General features: G+C 48.2%; 2 protein-coding genes across 2 annotated transcripts; one reads left to right on the forward strand and one right to left on the reverse strand.

Moving 5' to 3' along the window:
- Positions 1-4,541: 4,541 nt before the first annotated feature.
- Positions 4,542-11,355, reverse strand: PSMB5 (proteasome 20S subunit beta 5). The gene is made up of 3 exons (XM_042942720.1): positions 11,117-11,355; positions 10,088-10,394; positions 4,542-5,047 (listed from the first exon to the last, which is right to left on the reverse strand). Exons 1-3 carry the CDS (start codon positions 11,312-11,314, stop codon positions 4,761-4,763), a joined length of 792 nt encoding a protein of 263 aa, XP_042798654.1. The 5' UTR covers positions 11,315-11,355; the 3' UTR covers positions 4,542-4,760.
- Positions 11,356-17,268: 5,913 nt separating this feature from the next.
- On the forward strand, positions 17,269-18,126 carry PSMB11 (proteasome subunit beta 11). The gene has a single exon (XM_042940592.1). The coding sequence runs from the start codon at positions 17,269-17,271 to the stop codon at positions 18,124-18,126; it is 858 nt and encodes a 285-aa protein (XP_042796526.1).
- Positions 18,127-20,963: the final 2,837 nt, after the last annotated feature.

Genomic DNA, 20,963 nt, shown 5'->3' on the forward strand with positions numbered 1-20,963 from the left:
TTCCTGTCTTTGGCCTGGCTGAGGTGGTTCTGAGCACTCAAAGCTTTTTCCCAAACTTGCACAAGCAGGGTAGGCATGGAGAGATTCTTGCGGAATGTAAGTGACTGTGACAGTACAGGGGCAACACACAGGGAGGCACGTGTTCATTATGTATGGCTGGAGAAATTATCTGTCTCCAGGGGGACATGTTTCATTGTGCATTAGCTTCTAGCCGCTTCCTTCCTCCTGGTTTCTCTGCCCACTCTCTCGATCACTGTCCTTCGGAGTCTCCTTCCCACCCCCCACCTGTCCCTCTTCCACAGCGCCTCTCTGCCCATCACTGTCTCCTGCCACGTCCACGTCTCTCTCTCCACTTTGCTCACTCTCTCCCTTGCTGCCCAGGACTTTGCTTTTCCATTTCTGTCATTTGTCTCTTGTTTTCCCTAGCTCGCATTCTCTCATTCCATCTGTGTTTCCCTCTGCAGTACCAGCATTTTGGGTACCCCGAAGCTAGTGATAACCTTTTCTTGTTACATTAAAGTCCATAGCAGCACTTGGTTTATTGATTGATTGGTTTTTATTTTAATTCTGTGGAGGAAAGAAAAGGGAATTCTTACAAAGTGAGAGAACAGAGAGAAAGCATGAAAGCAAGCAGAGGGAGAATAGAGAGATGGGGCAGCCTGAGAGGATGGGGTCAGGGCCAGAGAGGAAGGCATCAGAAGAGGTGGAATCCATGGTGTCTAATTTCCCTTCAAATAAACTAGGTCAGATATTCATGGCTGATGACAGCTGAATCTGGATTATAAAGGGTTAAGTATTAAGTTAGGCTTGGCACCTAACTCAGAGGCAAAAGCTTCAGGGAGAAATGAGTTGGGTTAAATAAACCCAAGAAGCTGACGTGGGTAGAATTTCTTCTGCCTGACCCACTAACAACTGCGAACAGGACATTTTGGAAATGGTTTTTATTGAAATGCTTCAGTGGGGCATAGCCCCTGGAAGCAAGAACTTGGCTCAGAGGCCAGGCCTGGGGAGCACTGCAGGAATGTGGACAGTCAGTTGACCGGAGGGAGGGGGTGGGGAAGGAGGGGCGGCCAGGGTCAGGCAGGAGGTGGCAGCAGCTGCTGATCAGGGCAGTTCTGATGCTGTGTGTGCTCCCTCCTCTTGCCTGCTATAATTAAAGCTTTCCCAATATGATTCTGGCCTCCTGAAGGGAAACTAGAATTTTGAAAACAAACAAGAAACAAACAAAAAAAACAGCAGAGATGCTTGGTTGCAATATATGCATATTTTAATCAGAAAGCACTTAATCATGTCCCGAGGTCACTGCCACTGGTCAGTTTCAAAGTACCTCATCTGCTATAGCCCTGACAGGAGGGGCTCTTCTAGGAAAACAAACAAAAATACCAACATGAAAAACCCTAACTGTACGCACAGGATTAGATATGCTCATGTAAATTCTTCACTGACCCCATCCTCTTCCTTTCGTTCTGACACAAGGGAAATGCTGCCCCCAGAGTGTTCCTCCACACTTTTTTACCTTACTCCCTTTTCCTCCCACCTCTTGTTCCTCTCCCACATCGGACCACACAGAATCCATGGACCAGAATAAATCCGTTGTTTTATTTTCCCTCAAAGGATGTAACCTTCCACTCCCCAAATGGCTTTGACAGTTTTCTCATTTGCTAGCTGAGGAGGATATCAAGAGACATTGACCTTCTGGTTTTGCCTAAAGAGGGAACACTCAAGAACTATTATGCTCCTGTCCCTGATTTCCTTTCATTGTGCCCTTCCTCCCCCTCCCCCATGTCCTTGCCTACCTTTTCCCTTTCCCTCCTGAACATTCTGCTCTCCCCACAGCCCTCCCTCGCCTGGTGTGGAGATGCTATGGGGCTCGTCTGCCTTCAATCCCACGGCATTCCCTGCTACCAAGAGAAAGCACAGGGCCTCGAGGAGTGCTTGCTCCCTATTTAATCAGATTAGTCCCATTACCTACCCTGAGGAGTCAGATTCTGGTGTCACTGAGCTATCTCTGGAAGGAGAAGAAATTGTCAGACATCACTTAAAGAGCCCTGTCCCGTGGACGCCTGGGAACTGCCGAGAGAAATTAATCTTCCAGCTATTTAAGGCAATTTCTTTTCCATCATCCTTTGTCAAGAGGACTGCACTGGGAAATGAATCTGATGGGAGTCCCTGAACTGGTCCACTCCACTCAACAGAATCTCACCAGTGCTGTGCGGCATCCATCATCCCCACACAAGCGGAGACATACAACATCACTGCAAAGCCAGCTCCCCACCAGCACTTGGCAGCAAGAAGTCACAATTGCACAGGGTGGGCCTGACTGGGCCTAGTCACTTGCAATTTTCCTCTACCTCTGCTCTACTTTCTCTCCAGAAAACCTACCAAAAATCGATCTCTTCCATTAATCGAATCTTTCTTTTATCTAAGATCCAGGAAGGCAGCGAAAGGGGCATCTGCAGAACAGAACATGGGACTGATGGTTGTGCATTTTCTTGCCTGAACATAAGGATCCAGTCAGTGCCCGGGCGCCTGGCTGACTCAGCTGGTTCAGCGTCCAACTTTGGCTCAGGTCATGATCTCACGGGTTCATGGGTTTGAGCCCTGCTTCAGGCTCTCTGCTGTCAGCGCAGAGTCTGCTTCCGATTCTCCACCCCACCCCCTGCCCCTTCCCGGCTCGCTTTCACTCTCTTAAAGATAAACAAATATTAGAAAAAAAAAAAAGATTCAGTGTAGAATAGGTGCTTACATTAAACAGCTAGACCACTACCAAAGCCAGGTGTGAGACAGAAACAGGGAAAGGGTAGCATTGCTTCAAGACCATCTCTTCTCTCCAGACTATTTTCTTTCACGGGCTAGGGAGGCCTATGCTCATTCATGTAAAAAAATTCCAATCTTCAACTCTCTTTCCACCCTCTCAAGGTTATTCCCCAGGGCGGCAATTTTCAAATTGTGTTCCTTGGGGTTCCAAGAAGTGCCGGGGAGTATGTGTCTATAAGGGTGTGTTGGTAGGGAGGTGGTGTTGTGGACAGTGGCTCCATGGAGGAGGAAGCTCAGTGGTTAAGGCTCTGGACCCCTCAACTCTATCTCAACCTGAGTTGATTTCTTTCAGGTGTTAGAATTTCTCCTAAGAGGTTGTTTTTGTTTGTTTTTAGGTTTTAATTTTTATTTTTTTAAGTAAGCTCTACACCTAATGTGGGGCTCAAACTCATGACCCCAAGATCAAGAGTTGCATGCTCTACCCACTAAGCCAGCCAGGAACCCCTAAGGTTCTAATTTTGAACAAAGATCTCCAAACCAGTGTCCTGAGAGGTCGATGAGTGTACCTGTGTCTCTCATTCAGCTGACCATGGGCTGATGGCCTCAGAGAAGGGAGCTGCAGCATGGCTCCCGCCCCTTCTAATGGCTCCTAATGCTGAGTAGGCCCAGGTCCCCACTAGCAGCTCCCTGACTCCAGGGGCTCCCAAGGCACTTTTCAGCAAAATGAATCTCCTTAGGCACCAGTCATTTGTTTTCCAAACTCCCTTCTCCAATCTCACTAATTCCCAATTTCCCTGCATTTGACAAATGCAATTAACAAGCCTCGATCAGTTCCTGGCCAACAGCCCTCATCAATCAATATGCGACTGCATGAGGCTGAGGGGGAAGGGAAGGTACAAGAAGGGAAGGTATCCGCAGTCCAGGCAGAAGAGGACTTACCCCTCTATTGCTCAAACCCCTCTGCCTCAAAATGGGACGCTGGGCTGTCACCCTCACCAACCACTTTCCCCTTCCTGCTAACTATAAAAACAAAGCAGTATTGTTTTATACCCTCCTCTCCCATCTTTTAAAGGTTTTTCCCATCAACCTCCTCTATATGCTTATGTCTTCTCTTTAACAGAAGGCCTTGCCATCTGCTGCCACCATAGCTTGGGAAGCCCCTCAGTGCTGGGTGTGATAAATCAGCCATTTTTCTGCTCTCAGAAGGGCCTCTTCTCCACCCACATGTCCCAATGACAATTTTGTGCTGCTTCCTGTCCAGAAGGCTCTAAGCCCACCACCAACCGCTCTGTCCCCCACACCTACACACACTGGAGCGCCAAAAGGACAAGGATCACCAACCTTGGGGTCACTACTGCTTTCACACTCACCTCTGTGTCCTCTTTTCCCAGGGTCCAAAACTTCCCTTCCCAATTGGTTCAAGATGCAAGATTCACCCTCTTCACCTTTCTGCTCTGCATGTAGCACTAGCCTCCCCTCCCCCACCACAAAGTGAAAGCTTTTTCCTCCGCAGCTCTGGCTCATACAGCCCTGTGCATCTTTCCACCTCATCAACTCTTCATCTCTTTGCAAACAGAATCGGGAAGTCTCTCCCTCCTCCCTTGCCTCTCTCTCCTTCTCCTTTGTTATTAGCTTCATGAGTGGGGATGCTAATGTATTCACTAGACAATGTCTTCACACCACTGTTTCCTGTAATTACAGTCAGTGCCCTCCCACTGTCCTGGCTTATTTGGCTGTAAAGTGCTTGGAGGAGGGACAGTGTGGACAAAAGACACAACACAGACTGTGGTCAAGTAGTGTAATGTTAACATCCAAGAAAGTAAAACGATCACCTCTGCAGCAGCAGGTCATTAACAACTGGTAACATAGAGAGGTCAACGGCACCAGAGCTTAAAAAAATTATCAATACAATTGAGGACCACTCCACTATAGGATGGGGAGCTGTATCCACATTACCAACAATAGTCACCCCAAGAAATGCAAGCAGCCACATCTGCCCTCTTTCAGGGGGTAGATCCACTATATTTGTCATGTAGATCAGCTACATTGTCACTGGAGACTCGGATCCAGCCATCCTCTCGGACATGGTAGAGGTTGACTGCACCTCCTGAGTAGGCATCTCTATAGGTGGCTTGGTAGATGGCTCGACGGGCCAGGTCATAGGCCTGTTCCACCTCTAGGTCATAGGAGTAACCCCGATCCATGACCCCATAAGCATACACAGAGCCAGAACCTACAGAGAAGGTGGCCCCTGAGATCCGGTTTCCTTCACTGTCCACATAGTAGAGGCCTGGAAAGAGAGGTGAGGTTAGCAGGACAAAAAGAAAAAAAAATGACCCCCCTTCTGACATCTAATTCATTTTCCAAGAACAGTTCTTTAGCTCTTTTGAAACCCAGGGGAGACCAACAGATATATGTAAGAAAATAGCACTTTGGGGTGCCTTGATGGCTCAGGTCATGATCTCATGGTTCATGGGTGTGAACTCACGTCAGGCTCAGCACTGACAGCACGGAGCCTGTTTAGGATTCTCGCTCTCAAAATAAATAAAGACTCCAGGATCCTACAATATACCATCTCATCTAACCTCACATTACAGTAACTCCTTTCTTGTCCTTGCTGTATAAGCAAAAAGTATAATCCAAATGACTTAGGTTTCAAACACAGAACTTCAGGCACTGTGGGAGATGTTTAACACGACTCTAGCCCTCAAACTTCAGACTATCTGAAGGACAAGACATACATCATACAGTAGGAGAAAGCCTGGAGTTTTGAATCATATTGCAAAGACCTGCACTGTCCAGTATGGGAGCCACTAGACATGTGACTACTGAGCATTTGAAATGAAGCTGGTACCACATGCTGACATGATAACACTTTGGATCCATCTGGATCCACGAAATAAAATATATTATTAAAATTAATTTCCATTAATTTTTTTTAATGTTTATTCATTATTGAGAGACAGAGCATGAGCAGGGGAGGGGCAGAGGGAGAGGGAGACACAGAATCTGAAGCAGGTTCCAGCTGTCAGCACAGGGCTCGACGCGGGGCTCGAACTCACAAACCACAAAATCATGACCTGAGCCAAAGTCGGACACTTAACTGACTGAGCCACCCAATGGCCCCAAATTAATTTCCATTTTTAATTTTTAGGATGTAGCTATTACAAAATTTAAAAATACACATGTATTACTCACATTTTATTTCTATTGGACAGTGCTGCCTGTTTTCGTAAACAAAGTTTTACTGCAACACTGCCATACCCATTTGTGTACATAGGGTCTATGACTACTTTTGTGCTAAAACAGGAGAGTTAAGCAGTTGAGACAAAGACCAGATGGCCTGCAATCCTAAGTTATTTACTATTTGGCCCTTTATGAAGAAGTTAGCTGATTTTTAGTATATATGAAAATTTAGACAAAGATTTTTTTTTTTTTAATTTTTTTTTTTCAACGTTTTTTTTTTTTTTTATTTATTTTTGGGACAGAGAGAGACAGAGCATGAACGGGGGAGGGGCAGAGAGAGAGGGAGACACAGAATCGGAAACAGGCTCCAGGCTCCGAGCCATCAGCCCAGAGCCTGACGCGGGGCTCGAACTCACGGACCGCGAGATCGTGACCTGGCTGAAGTCGGACGCTTAACCGACTGCGCCATCCAGGCGCCCCTAGACAAAGATTTTAATAAAATTTTTATCAATCCCAAATGCCTGCTGGACCTTCCCAACAGAATGCCCTTCTCATCAAGTTCAGATTCAAACTTCCAATCTTCAAATACTTTCAGTGGCCCTCCATTACCAACCAAACTCATCTCTCATGTGCTGCACCAGCCCGCATTGCCAATGGCATCGTTAATCTTTTTCCTACTTCAGTGGTTCCCATCTCTCACTATGTATCAGAATCCTCTAAGGAAGCTTTTTAAAAAGATGCCCAGGACCTACCCCAGGTATTCTTTTTCAATTGGTCTGGGGTGGGGAGTAAGTATGGAGCTTGTGTTTTGAGTTCTTCAGGTGATTCTAAAGCAAGCCAGTAGAGAACCACAACTCATCTCAGCTTTCGGGTTCGAAGGATTCCAATGTCTACCCCCAACTAGCCCCTTCCGGGTCCCACAGCCACCGCCTTGCCTAGCTGGCTCACTAGCTGGTTCCAGATTACCTCTCTGGCTTTATGGATCCCTAACTCCTCTTCATACAACCTTAGTTGCAATTAAAGTGGGCTTTCAGTTACTCCCCCAAAATCGCATGCTTGTTTCCTCCCTTCCTTTGTTCACTAGCCTTCCCCTCTCTGATTTGTACATCTTGGACACATGCCACCTATCCATGAAGTCTTTCCAAGTTCCTCCCATCAGAAGTAATCCCCTCCTTCTCAAAATTCCCTCAGCATCATATCGGTTCTTTTAAAAACAGTACTCATCTCATTTAGCCTGGTACTAAGTAATCTGTGATCCTTTCTCAATCTTTTTTGAAAAAAAAAAAATTTTTTTTTAAGTTTGAGAGAGACAGAGATAGTGCAAGTGGGGGAGGGGCAGAAGAGAAGGAGAGAGAATCCCAAGTAGGCTCTGCACTGTCGGCATAGAGCCCGACGCGGGGCTCAAACTCTTGAAACCCTGAGATCATGACGTGAGCTGAAACCAAGAGTCAGATGCTGAACCGACTGAGCCACCCAGGTGCCCCTCTCAGTCTCTGCTTCTTGGAGAAAGGGCCTGACTCATCCTGAATGGGGCAGGTTGTCAGGAAGGCTTTTTTTTTTTTTTAAGGTAGGCTCCATGCCTTGTGTGGAGCCCAATGCAGGGCTTAAACTCATGACCCTGAGATCAAGACCTGAGCTGAGATCAAGAGTTGGATGCATGAGGCACTTGCATGGCTCAGTCGGTTAAGCAATTGACTCTTGATTTTGGCTCAGGTTATGATCTCACGGGTTCGTGAGTCCGAGCCCCACACTGGGCTCTGTGCTGACAGTGCAGAGTCTGCTTGGGATTCTCTTCCCCCCCTCCCTCTCTGTCCCTCCCCCGCAATAAATAAATAAACTTAAAGTCCTGGGTATCCTACAGTTCGATAAAGGAAAACTAGGCACTCAGTAAGCAGGCAAACGAATGAAGCAAAAACAAGAAGAGGAAAGAATAAACTATGTTCAAGCATTGAGGGGGAAAATGACACAGAAAGTGACTAGCTGTATTCCAGCTTGACTAAAGAAACAGACATTCAAATCTGGTTAAAAAACTGGGTTCCTCGCTGGCTCAGTCAGAGGAGCATGTAACTCCTGATCTTGAGGTCATGGGTTTAAACCCCATGTTGGGTGCAGAGATTACTCAAATACATAAAACTTAAAAACAAACAAACAAACAAACAAACAAACTGATTGAAAAGGAAGAGACATTAGATACAAGATTAAACTTCCTGGCAAGGTCTCTATATACTAGAAAGAGAAAAAAGGCTAAGGAATTTATTTTCAGAGATGACAGAACAGGACCTAGGATCCTAGGGTATTATATCAACCAAGAGAGGGTGAGTCCCAAAAGCCCCTTCTAGGTCAAAGACTCTCTAAAGGGAAAAAGGGAAGAGAAATAACTAAGTTTACAGTAGCTACTTGCATAGTAGAATTTCACTGTCCAACACAGCGGTCATCAGCAACATATGGCTATTGAACACTTGAAAGGGGGCTAACGCACATGCCAAAATGTTACTATTTTAGGTATTTGTATTAAATAGTTAAAATTAATTTTCCGATCTTTTTGCTTTTTTTTTTTTTTTTTTTTAAATTTTTTTTTTTTCAACGTTTTTTATTTATTTTTGGGACAGAGAGAGACAGAGCATGAACGGGGGAGGGGCAGAGAGAGAGGGAGACACAGAATCGGAAACAGGCTCCAGGCTCCGAGCCATCAGCCCAGAGCCTGACGCGGGGCTCGAACTCACGGACCGTGAGATCGTGACCTGGCTGAAGTCGGACGCTTAACCGACTGCGCCACCCAGGCGCCCCTCTTTTTGCTTTTTAAATATATCCATTAGACAATCTTTAAAAATTTTAATTATTATTTAAAAAAATTTTTTAATGTTTATTTATTTTTGAGAGAGAGAGAAAGAGAGAGAAAGAGAGAGAGAGAGAGAGACAGAGACAGAGCATGAGCAAGGGAGGGGCAGAGAGAGAGAGGGAGGCATAGAATCTAAAGCAGGGTCCAGGCTCCGAGCTGTCAGCACAGAGCCTGATGCAGTGTTGGAACTCACAAATAGTGAGATCATGACCTGAGCCGAAGCCGGACGCTTAACCGACTGAGCCACCCAGGCACCAAGTTATTATTATTATTTTTTAAGTAAGCTCTAAACCCAACATAGGGCTTGAACTCATGACCCTGAGAACAGGAACTGCATTCTCTGTTGACTAAGCCAGCCAGGTGCCCCTCCATTAGACAATTTTATTAAAAAAAAAAAAAAAAAATTTTTAATGTTTATTTTTGAGACAGAGAGAGACAGAGCATGAACGGGGGAGGTTCAGACAGAGGGAGACACAGAATCTGAAGCAGGCTACAGGCTCTGAGCTGTCAACACAGAGCCCAACGTGGGGCTCGAACTCACGGACTGTGAGATCATGACCTGAGGTGAAGTCGGATGCTTAAATGACTGAGTCACCTAGGCGCCCCTAGACAATTTTAAATGACATATGCGGCTCACGTCATATTTTTATTAGAAAGCACGGACTGGTTTTTAATGTCTATTATCCAATTTCACTCTCAAATACACTCTTCGTAGGTATTATCATTATTATTATTATTATTATTATTATTATTATTATTATTATTTTGAAGTTTATTTATTTATTTTGAGAGAGAGAGAAAGAGTGCGAGAGCAGGGGAGGGGCAGAGAGAGAATCCCAAGCAGGATCCACGCCATCAGGGCAGGGCCCGAAGCAGGGCTTGATCCCTTGAACTGTGAGATCATGACCTAACCCGAAACCAAGAGTCAGACGCTCAGCCCATTGAGCCACGCAGGTGCCCCTGTACATCTTATTATTTTACGGGAGAGAGAATAGAAGGAAAAACATTATGTGCCAAACACTACATGCTTTACGTGTATTACTTCATTTAACCAACGCAACAGATGATGAAACTAACTGGGAAAAGGAGCGACCTGTGTAAGGTTACATAGGTAGTCAATGACACAGCTAGTCTAAGCTCCATGCCCTCTCCTACACTGTAGTGCCTTCCTTGAACATAGAGAAGGGCCAAAACCTAATAAACACATCCTCAGCACTGACACAAAGCCCTTTCATTCCCCTGTTCATCCAACCCCTCCTCTCTGTAGTGTCAGCCCAAGAATCATGTGGTTGCAGCTTAACTCACCAGGGCCTCTCTTATCCCAGCCACAGATCATGGTGCCCATGGACAGCCCCATGCCTTTATACTGATACACCATGTTGGCAAGCAGCTTGGAGGCAGCTGCTACAGAGATGCGTTCCTTGTTTCGAAGCTCATAGATTCGACATTGACGAGCCAATAGGCGCTCCCAGAAGCTGCAATCCGCTGCGCCCCCAGCCATGGTGCCCAGCAGGTAGGGATTGATCTCTATCACCTTCTTTACTGTCTGGGAGGCTATATAGGCACCCGCTGTGGCACGAGAGTCCGCTGCAACAATGACTCCATGTTGAAACTGTTAAGATCAGAGGAAAACACAAAGCAGGCCACATCAGACCACAGAAACATCTTGACATTTCTTTTTGCATCAATGGAAACGCAGAACATCTTTTTCTCTATCGTTTAACACTTCACAATATGCTTTCTACATATTACTATCAACTAAACTTCCCATCAATCCCTCGACATAGGTATAACCAGTATTAACTTCCAATTTCATTTTATAGATCAGGAAACAGGTTCAATGAGATCGAATGACTTGCCCAAGATCCTAGAGCTAGTTATTGCAAAGCTGGATCAGGAATCCCAATTGTCTGGCTCCCACTACAGTGCTCCCTCCCACCAACCTTCCCTCTCAAAAGACGCAGCTTTTCGGTTACCCTCGCATAGCGGGGACCCAATTTCCAAAACCTTTGGTTAATGGTTACAATATCCCACCCCCTGTCAGTGTTCATTGCTGCTGCGGCCTCCCCTTTCCTGGACACCTGGGGTTGCCTAGGAATCAACCCAAGCAGCCTTGGTTTCTTCTTCCACTTAACCCCGGCCACACGATTCTGCGGCGCGAGAATCAAGGTCTCCCGGGGCAATGAGACAGCGAAACCATCGGGACCGGGACGACAGGCCCGAGGCTCCCACTAGGCTTCGTGGTCGCGGCCCCCGCGGGCTCCGGTCCAGCTGAGAGGCTAGGAAGGGCGCGGGCGCACGGGACTAAGCCCGGCGCGGCGGCTGGGTCCCCACCTTGAAGGCCAGGGTGGTGGTTCCATGAAGCATTTCGATTCTCGGCTCCTCTGGGACACCCCGGTGGGGTGCGGCCAGGCTCAGCCCATCGCTGGGACTCCCTGGACCCAGATCCAGCAGATCCGCACGACCCCCGAGTCCGAAAAACCCGAGCCCGTTCACCGGTAGCGGCCTCTCCAACACGCTAGCCAGCGCCATGTCTAGTAAGGGTACAAGGAACTCCCGGCGAGAACGCCTACCAGAGAGCAGTAGGGCAACGCTTCGCCGTCACAGCTTCACTTCCTATTAAAGCTATCCCAGGGAGGAACCATTTTAACTCCTGGCAACCACGCCTCCCAAAACAAGATCCAGACACGAGGGACTATATTAACGGAAGGGTAAAAAATAAATGGATTAATTTATTCTAAATTTAAAGGGACACTGTTGTCATCTTGACTTTAGTCATGCAAGCAGTACTGGATTGAGTTACCCTACAATTCATAGGAAATTGTCCATGTTGCGTGAGGGAAGTGAGGCCGGCCATCTTTGAGACGGGCGTGACTAGTTGAAAATCCTTTCCGAACCCTTAACGCTAAGTCGTCCCCGCCCTGCCGGGTGTCTGAGCGATACTTTACATCTTTGCGGCTTTAGCATCCTATTAATTCGACTGACGTTGCCATTTTGTTTAAGGGCACCCTCTAATACTAGGTAAAATAATGATCTACTCTGAGGCCATTTTCTTGTGAAGTTAGTTAAACCACAGTACTTTGTGGTAAAAATCGCAACAAAATAAAAGTGCTATACCTCTTGTTGTCTGGTAACATTAATCACCACACTACCCACATTCTGTAACCAATTTTTAAGATTTAATATTCTCTTTATTCCCACCCTGTGGTGGAAATGCTAATAAGTAATGTATCGCCAAAGATGAAAAATAAAGAAGGAAAAGTACAGGACTCAGTTAATCCACAAACTAGATTCTCAATTCAGCTGCGAATAACTGAGTCAATAGTCATTTACCATTTCAGAGCCTGGAGGAGGGTTGACGCTCTATAAAGATGTTCCAAGAGATTCTCTAACTTAAGCTTGCTAAGACGAGCTCTTTATTAATACAGGAATGTGGTATTTATCATTGTCTCTCCTTCTCTCCACCCACCTCCATTTTTCAACCCTTTTGGGACCCATAACAAACAAGGAAGTGGGCAAAGGTATGAAATGTTGCCTCCTGCTTTATGGTTCTATGAAGTCAGTGTCTGGCCTTTCTTGTTGGATTCCACCAGCAACATCCATCAAATATCTAAATTCCACTTTCCTCTGATGCCCAACTCAGCCCCTCCTCTTCCCCAGTAGACTCTGCATATGTTGTATTTTTAATGCTGAAATTTGGCAACCCTTTCCAAGCCCAACCATCAGAATGTAATGAAGCAGAAGATCTTTATCTGCGTCTCACACTTGGATGGTGTTGAAAATGCGGAGTGCCTCTGTTTATAGATCAGGTATTATTTTGCGGTCCCCCCTGCAATGCAACTAGTCCTCTTTCTGACTTTTCCCTGTGGTTCCTTCACACTGCCACTAATAGCATTTGTTCATCTCTGAAGACACTTTTGCATTTTACCTGGCTGTTAAGTGTACATTTATCTCCTAATTGATTGTGAGTTTCTAAAGACAGGTATTTCTGCACTATTCATCTCAGTGCCCACTGTCTGCTTAGGTAATGCTTGCCAAATGAATACATGAGAGCATGACAACAATGTTCTTCCAGTCACAGAGGCTTGAAGCCCCGGCTCATCTCTGACAACTCCTCTTCCTTTCCTCCACATTCAGTAAGTTGTCAAATCCTGTTGATTTTTCCTCTACGATGCTTCTCATGTCCTTTTTCATTGCAACTGATATCACCTTATTTCCTCGCCTCTGATTACTGAAATAGTCTCCCACCTGATTTTCGGGGCCCAAACTGTACTCTCTAATTCATTTTGCACAGTACCAGATTGATTTTCCTAAAATGTTCTCTTAATCTTTTTTTTTCCTAATTTTTTTTTAGTTTATTTATTTATTTTGAGAGAGAGGGCACACGGGGTAGGGGCAGAGAGAGAGGGAGACAGACCTCCAAGCAGGCTCCGCACTGACACACTGCAGAGCCTCATGTGCGGCTCCAACTCACAAACCATGAGATCATGAGCCAAAATCAAGAGTCAGACCCTTAACCAACTAAGCCACCCAGGCGCCTCATTCTCTTAATCTTATCACTTGCCTGCTTAAATATGTTCTGTAAAATTCAACAGCTCAGCATGGCATTCAAGGCCTTCTGTAATCTGTTTCCAACTTACCTTATATTGGTTCAATAGATAGATGGATAGATAGACAGACACAGATATATGTATATCATCTGTCTCTATATCTATCTGTATCTATATATAGATATATGTCACACAAAGAAAGACAAACACTGTATGATCTCACTTATATGATGAATTTAACAAAGCCAAACTCATAGAAACAGAGAATAGATTGGTGGTTATGGGGGGTTGTGTGGTAGGGGAAATGGGGAGATGTTGGTCAAAGGGTACACACTTCCAGTTATGAGAAGATTAAGTTCTGGGAATCAAATGTACAGCATTGTGACTATAGTTAACGATGCTGCACTGCATTATATACTTATAAGTTGCTAAGAGAGTAGATTTTTTTAATTTTTATTTATTATTATTATTTTTTTGAGAGAGAGAGAGACAGAGTGTGAATGGGGTAGGTGCAGAGAGAAGGGGGGACACAGAATCCAAAACAGGCTCCAGGCTCCGAGCTGTCAGCACAGAGCCCAACGCGGGGCTGGAACAAACCATGAGATCATGACCTGAGCCGAGGTCAGATGCTTAACTGACTGAGCCACCCAGGCAACCTTAAGAGAGTAGATTTTAAATGTTCTTCCCGCCACCACAAAAATGGTTAATTATGTGAAGTGAAGGATGTGTTAACTAACTTTATTGTGGTAAACATTTTGCAATATATACATGTATCAAATCATTACACTGTACTCCTTACACTTACACAATGTCATATGTCAATTTTATCTCAATAGAGTGGACTTGGGGGAAAAATGATAACTATTGTGGTTCAGAGGTGAGAGAGGAGATTAATACAGTTTGGGTTGAGGTTGGGAGACCAAGAAGGCTTTGCTAAGGAGGTGTGGATTCGTTTCCCTAAACACCGCTTGGGTCCCATTGTTCCTCAAACCAACAGCCTCTCCTTTCTCAGACCAGAAGGATTTTCAGAGTAGATGATACTTAAGCCAGGCTTTTAAGGATAGGATTCATAGAGATAGAGGGGAGGGGCACCTGACTGGCTCATTCGATATAGCGTTCAAATCTTGATCTCGAGGCTATAAGTTTGAACCCCACATTGGGTGTAGAGATTCCTTAAAAGTAAATAGTAAAGGGGCGCTTGGATGGCTCAGTTGCTTAGGCATCCGACTCTTGATTTCGACTCAGGTCATGATCTCACAATTCATGAGATCGAGCCCCACGTTGGGCTCTGCGCTGACAGCACAGAGCCTGCTTTGGATTCTCTCTCTCCCTCTCTTTCTGCCCCTCTCCCACTTACATTCTCTCCCTTCCTCCCCTCTCTCTCAAAATAAATAAACAAACATTAAAAAAATAGACGAAAAAGGTAAAGGGGGAGTGTGAGGTGTGTTAGGAATAGCATGAAAAGAGGTTGTGGTGGATGGATCAGGGTTGCACCATAGTGGGTCTTAAATGCCAGCCTGGGGAGGAGAAGGTGGTTTGGGTTTGATCTTGTAGCCCTTCAAGGTTTCTTAGTAGCAAAGACACAAGATTTGAGTGATACCTTAGGAAAACATGTCAGTGTGGAGGATAAGATTAGAGGGGAGACTGGAGGATGGCCAATTAGAAGGCCATTCAACTGTCCAGATCTGACTTGAGAATGGCTTGACCTAGGGAGGTGAGAATCCATTCATATATGAAACATCTAAGGCTTAGTCTTTAAAAGCAGTAGACATTCTGGGGAACCTGGGTGGCTCAGTCAGTTAAGCGTCTGACTCTTGGTTTTGGCTCAGGTCATGATCTCGTGGTTTGTGGGTTCGAGCCCCGTGTTGAGCTCTGTGCTGACAGCTCAGAGCCTGGAACCTGGAGCCTGCTTCGGATTCTGTGTCTCCCTCTCTCTCTGCCCCTCCGCAGCTCACACTGTCTCTGTCTCAAAAATAAACATTTAAAAAAATTAAAACAAAACAAAACAGGAGACATTCTTATCTGTCTAGTAAGAGAGGGAGAAAGAAGGGAGAAAGACTGGTTGGACTTTACTGTGACATCCTGGTTTCTCTGGTCTTCCCATGACATGTTTGCACTTGCCATTATAGCGACTCCACGGCCCTGTCATCATGGTATCTGGAGGGCCTGGGATCTTTCTCTTGTGTGTGTGTCTGTTTCTTTGACTAAACCCATTTCCACAGCACCCCTTTGAGCTGCAGTGTTTGGTAAAATATAGTCCAGATGGTGCTGGAAGAAGTTGCAGCTTGCCGCTCTGTCCCAATCTACTTTGTCTTTCTGAAGGGCCAGCTGTCAGGGTCTACTAACCCCACCCCTTGACCACCCCTGGTTGGTCTAAGACTTAGACTCAGCGTTATGGGGACAAGGTCAGTTGTTTCTCTTGCCTTGGAACTACAAATATCTCTCTTGCTATTGTTAACTATTGGGCAGAAGGGGGCGGGGAGAGGGAAGGCCATTAGATGCTTTCAGCTACATCCTCAGAACTTTTACATAATCAGAGAAGCTAGACTGCCAGAGAACTGTCAGGAACCTTCTCTCTGTCTTTATGCAGATGGAAGTTCATATTCATCTCCAAAGCAGAGTTGAACGAGAGCTCCACATTCTAGGTTCCCTTCACCCTGGCCCCTCCATACCTTGCCTTTGTGGAAGGTATTTGAGCTCCCCTCCTCCTCACATAAGACTTTCTGGAGGTGCCTGGGTGACTCAGTGGGTTAAGAGGCCAACTCTTGATCTCAGCTCAGGTTATGATCTCAAAGTTTCTGAATTTGAGCTGGGTTCTGTGGTGATGGCTCAGAACCTGCTAGGGATTTTGTCTCCTTCCCTCTGCCCCTCCCCCACTCGCATGCTTGCATGCACTCTCTCTCTTTCTCTCTCTCAAAATAAATTAAAAAAAAAATAAAAAAAAAACAACTTCTCTTGGTCTAGGTCCATTTCTTTTTCTCCACCTGACTGGAAAGTGAAGGTGTGAGCTGAGCTTTAGAGTTCCCTGGGCCCAAACCCCTAAAGAGAGAACTCAACATCAAAGACTCCTGCCTTGGTGGGCCCACAGCACTCTATACTTTTTTTTTTTTTTTTAACATTTTTATTTATTTTTGAGACAGAGAGAGACAGAGCATGAACGGGGGAGGGGCAGAGAGAGAGGGAGACACAGAATCGGAAGCAGGCTCCAGGCTCTGAGCCATCAGCCCAGAGACTGACGCGGGGCTCGAACTCACGGACCGTGAGATCGTGACCTGAGCCGAAGTCGGACGCTCAACCGACTGAGCCACCCAGGCGCCCCTATACTTTTTTTTTTTTAAGTAAGCTCTATATCAAACATGGGGCTCACAACCCTGACATCAAGAGTCACATGCTCTACCAACGGAGCCAGCCAGGTGCCCCTCACAGCATTCTATTCTGATTCCATCAGAGATCCACTTGTCTTTACCTCCTCCTAGGCTGGGAGCTCTTTCCAGACAGAGACAGAGATTTATCTGTCTCTTCAAGCCATATGCGCCCCACAGGAAAAATAAGAGGGACCCGGATGTGCTCCTTACACTCTTGCCTCCCTTCCTTTGAGGTTACCCCAGACCCCACTCTGCTCCAAGTGCTTGGAGGATGATGGACAGGGGACTCCTTGGGTGACGCTCGGATGTGTCACGAGCAGCGTCTTCCCAACAGTGGAGACTTCACCGGCCTCATCCTGTCTCCCCTTAGCAATCCTCTGAGAAGGAGGAGGCTGCTTCTCAGCCAGTCCCAAAGCCTGAGTTGGGGTTAGGGAGAAGCGAAGCCACAGATCACATGCCTCCCTCGCCAGTTCTGGCCACAGCCCAGCTTCTCTTTAGCGTCTCTTTCCCCACTTGACTCCAGCCCACAAATCCCTGCCTTGTTCCTTCCAACCATCACTCAGCCCCAAGGATGGCCCTGCAGGATGTGTGCAAGTGGCAGGCCCCCAACACCCAGGGACCATCACCTCACCTGCCTCAGCCTGGTGCCTGGGCTGTGCCCCCAGGCTGCGATCCTCAAACCTTCTTGCAGATCCACAGCCCCAGGCTGGCCCATGGTACCACCACCTTGGCCTTCCTCTTCCGGCATGGAGTCATCGCTGCTGCTGACACACGTTCCTCCTGCGGCAACTATGTGGAGTGTCCAACCTCACGCAAGATCATCCCTGTGCACCAGCACCTCCTGGGCACCACCTCCGGCACCTCGGCCGACTGTGCCGTATGGTACCGCGTGCTGCGACGGGAGCTGCGGCTTCGGGCACTGAGGGAGGGTCAGCTGCCCAGCGTGGCCGGTGCCGCCAAGCTCTTGTCGACCATGATGTCCTGCTACCGGGGCCTGGATCTGTGTGTGGCCACGGCCCTGTGTGGCTGGGACCGCTCTGGCCCTGCACTCTTCTATGTCTACAGTGACGGCACCCGCCTGCAAGGGAACATCTTCTCCGTGGGTTCTGGATCTCCCTATGCCTATGGCGTGCTAGACCGCGGCTACCGCTATGACATGACCCCCCAGGAAGCCTATGCCCTGGCTCGCTGTGCCGTGGCCCACGCCACCCACCGCGATGCCTACTCCGGGGGTTCTGTAGACCTTTTCCACGTGCGGGAGAGTGGATGGGAGTATGTGTCACGCAACGATGCCTGTGTGCTGTACTCGGAACTGCAGAAGCTTCCGGATCCAGACAAGGAAAAGGAGGAGGAGGCCAGCCGGGACCATCCGGAGCCCGCCAGCCCGCACAGAGACTCTAGGATGCCCGCAGAGACTGAGATGCTGTGAGAAGCGGCAGGACTTGGAGGGGGCCTCAGCCCAGGGAGTGGGGGGGGGGGGGGATGGGCCACCAGGGGAGCAGCCTCACAGCATCTGGCTCCCTCCTGTACGGGTTGCCAGCTCCATTTGTTCCAAGTCTCCATCCCTTTCTGCCTCCCAGTGCTATTGATGGCTCTGTCCAGCATGTTCCTATGGATGCCGGATGGATTGGTCCGGCGTCCTTCCCACCACCAAGTTCTCCTCTCAGCAAATACTCCTGTCATGTGCCTGCTGCACGCCAGACACGGGGCTGGGGGCTAAACCCTCTTTCTCACCACCCTCTTTGCTGCTTTTCCCCACCAGATCCCTGCTCTCTTTTCTTCCCGTTCCTGTGCTCATCTCGGTTTCAGAGTTTATCACTGTCACCTTGTGAGGGGGGTGGCTGGAAGAGGAATAAGGTGGGGAGAGTCACCCAGAGCACCCAGGCTAGGGGTGGGGCAGGGCAAAGTGGAGCCTGCGGTGGTGAGGAGGGTTTCTCCCAGCTGCTTCCCCTTTGCCCCCTCCCCGCTGCACGGGACTCTAATGACTACAGTTGCTGCTCCTTATTGAATGCCCTTCTCATGATAACTCGGAGGTAATAATTATCCTCACCTTACAGAAGAGGAAACAGGTTCAAAAGGTTATGTGACTTGCTGGGGTCACACAGTAAGTGGCAGAGAGGAGGCTTGGATCCAGGCCTTCTGCTCCAGAGCCGATTCGGCACAGCATGTCCTCCCAGGTCCTCTTTCTTGTCTTCTCTCTCTGTCCAAGGCCCTGCAGCCCTCCGGGAATTAAGAGAAAGGGAGAGAGCAGCTGGGCCAAGCCCCTGCCTGGGGTGAATGAACCCAGAGGAGCCTGAGGGCCTGGAGGCCAGCCACCCCCATGACATACCGGGGCCTAGAGCCTTGGCCACCGTTTGCTCTGGTCTTTTGGCCTGTCTCTGTTGCTGCCAGACTTCTCTCCTCTTTCCTCTTTCTTCTTTCTTCCCTCTGCCTTCTTTCCAGCCTCTCATTCCTGTCACTCTCTCTGGGGAATGAAGAAAAGAGCAAGGTGGCTGTGCCAGTGGGAAACGTTGGGTTAGCACACCTCCTCCTGCCCTTCCTGCCCCTCCCCCAGCTCCCCTGTTAAGCCCTGACTTGGCGGGTGCAGGCTGCCAGTCCAGGAAGGATGCTGTCCCTGCCCTGCCCCTCCCCAAGCAAAGTTGAAGGGGGGGGTGGGAAGCACAGTCAACCAAGAGATGGGACTGCCTGGAGGGAAGGTTGCTGAACCCTCTTTCTCTCTCATCCCACTCCCACAGAGCGTCCAGTCTCAAGATTAACAGCCTCCATTTAGTCCCCCTGGATGCCTCTCCTCTCAGCCTCCAGCCCAGCCCTGAGCTCCAAGCCCCAAGCCCCAACCCTGCACTTCCTGCTAAGAATTCCTCCCGGCTGGAGCTGCCCAGAGGGAGGAGACCTCCAGGCTCTGGCCTTCAGGGCATGAGTAGGGAGGAGGAGGGAGGAAAGGCCAGAGAGTCTCAGGAAGGAAAGCAGTGGAGGCAGAGGGAGGAAAAGGTGGTGGGGACCTTTGATTCAAGCATTTGATTGACTCGGGCCTAAGAGGGTGCATCTCCAAGTACAGAGATTTATGTGGACATGTGTCCTGGTGTGAGTGAGTGACCCAGTAGAAGTGTGTGCACCTGCGTGTGGTAGGTGATGCATGTGCTGTCCTGTGTCCGGAGCCAGGAAACAGACTGGAAGAGAAACACTGACACGTGGATAGGGAGAGTGGGCCCTCCTCAGAGAGAAAGCCAGGCCTTGCCATTTATTTTGGAAAAATGGTCCAAAGCAGAGAGGAAGTGGGGGCAGAGCTCACCCCACTAGTTCACCACCTCTGCATCTTCACAGCCCTATCCTAAAGCCCTAGGAATGAGAAAAAGTGTATATGTCTGTGTGGGTGGCTAGCAGCTCGGGGGGGGGGGGGGGGGCGCCCGAGCCCAGCCAAGGCTCAAAAACTGCCTGAGTCTCACTCCCCTGGGATGCTCTGTGCCCCTCCCCTCTGCATAAACTGGGGAAGGACTGAACCCAGCTAGAGAGGGTAGAATAGGAGGGGAGCCCCTTCTTCTGGTGTCTCCTTCTCCCATCACTTTGCCCCTTCTCTCCCTTCTTTCCTTCCACGGTCCTGCCCCTCTTCACTCCCTTTGATAAGTTCTATCCTTCGAGATGATGAGGTATTTGAGACCAGAGATGCACCCAGAGGTCTTGCTGACAGGCCTGCTTCCCTGTGCCCTGTTTTTTCTTCTAAGTGTAATGGAATCGGGGTGGACCAGGAGAGCAGGTAAAGGCCCGTGTCCCACCTCAGTGCACCCTTCACCACCAAGGAACGGCCCACAAGTCTGTCCTTTTTCTCCACTTATTCCTGAAGGCTTGATACAGATGTTGGGGTGAGACCAAAGGGACAGAGAGCTTGCCCATCCTGCCCTGAACTGGAAAACCCTGTCCCTCCGACACCGTGCTTGGGGTGCTGCCTCTTAATCGTCTCCTTCAGAGACAGCCAGCCTGCTCTGGCACAGGCCTTTGGCCAGTCAGGGGTCCGGGTCCACCCTTCAGCGCAGCAAATGACAAATTCAGCCCCGGGGGCAGGGGTCCTGTTCTCCTACCACCTAGCTGCCCTAACCAAGCAGCATGAGATGTGTTGAGGGGCACCTGGGTGACTCAGCCGGTTAAGCGTCTGACTCTCGATTTCAGCTCAAGTCATGATCTCACAGTTCGTAGTTTGAGCCCCGAGTAGGGCTCTGTGCTGACAGCGTGGAGCTTGGTTGGGATTCTCTCTCTCTCCCTCTGCCCTCCCCT

The sequence above is a fragment of the Panthera leo genome, chromosome B3 (assembly GCF_018350215.1).
Source record: "Panthera leo isolate Ple1 chromosome B3, P.leo_Ple1_pat1.1, whole genome shotgun sequence".
NCBI lineage: Eukaryota > Metazoa > Chordata > Mammalia > Carnivora > Felidae > Panthera > Panthera leo.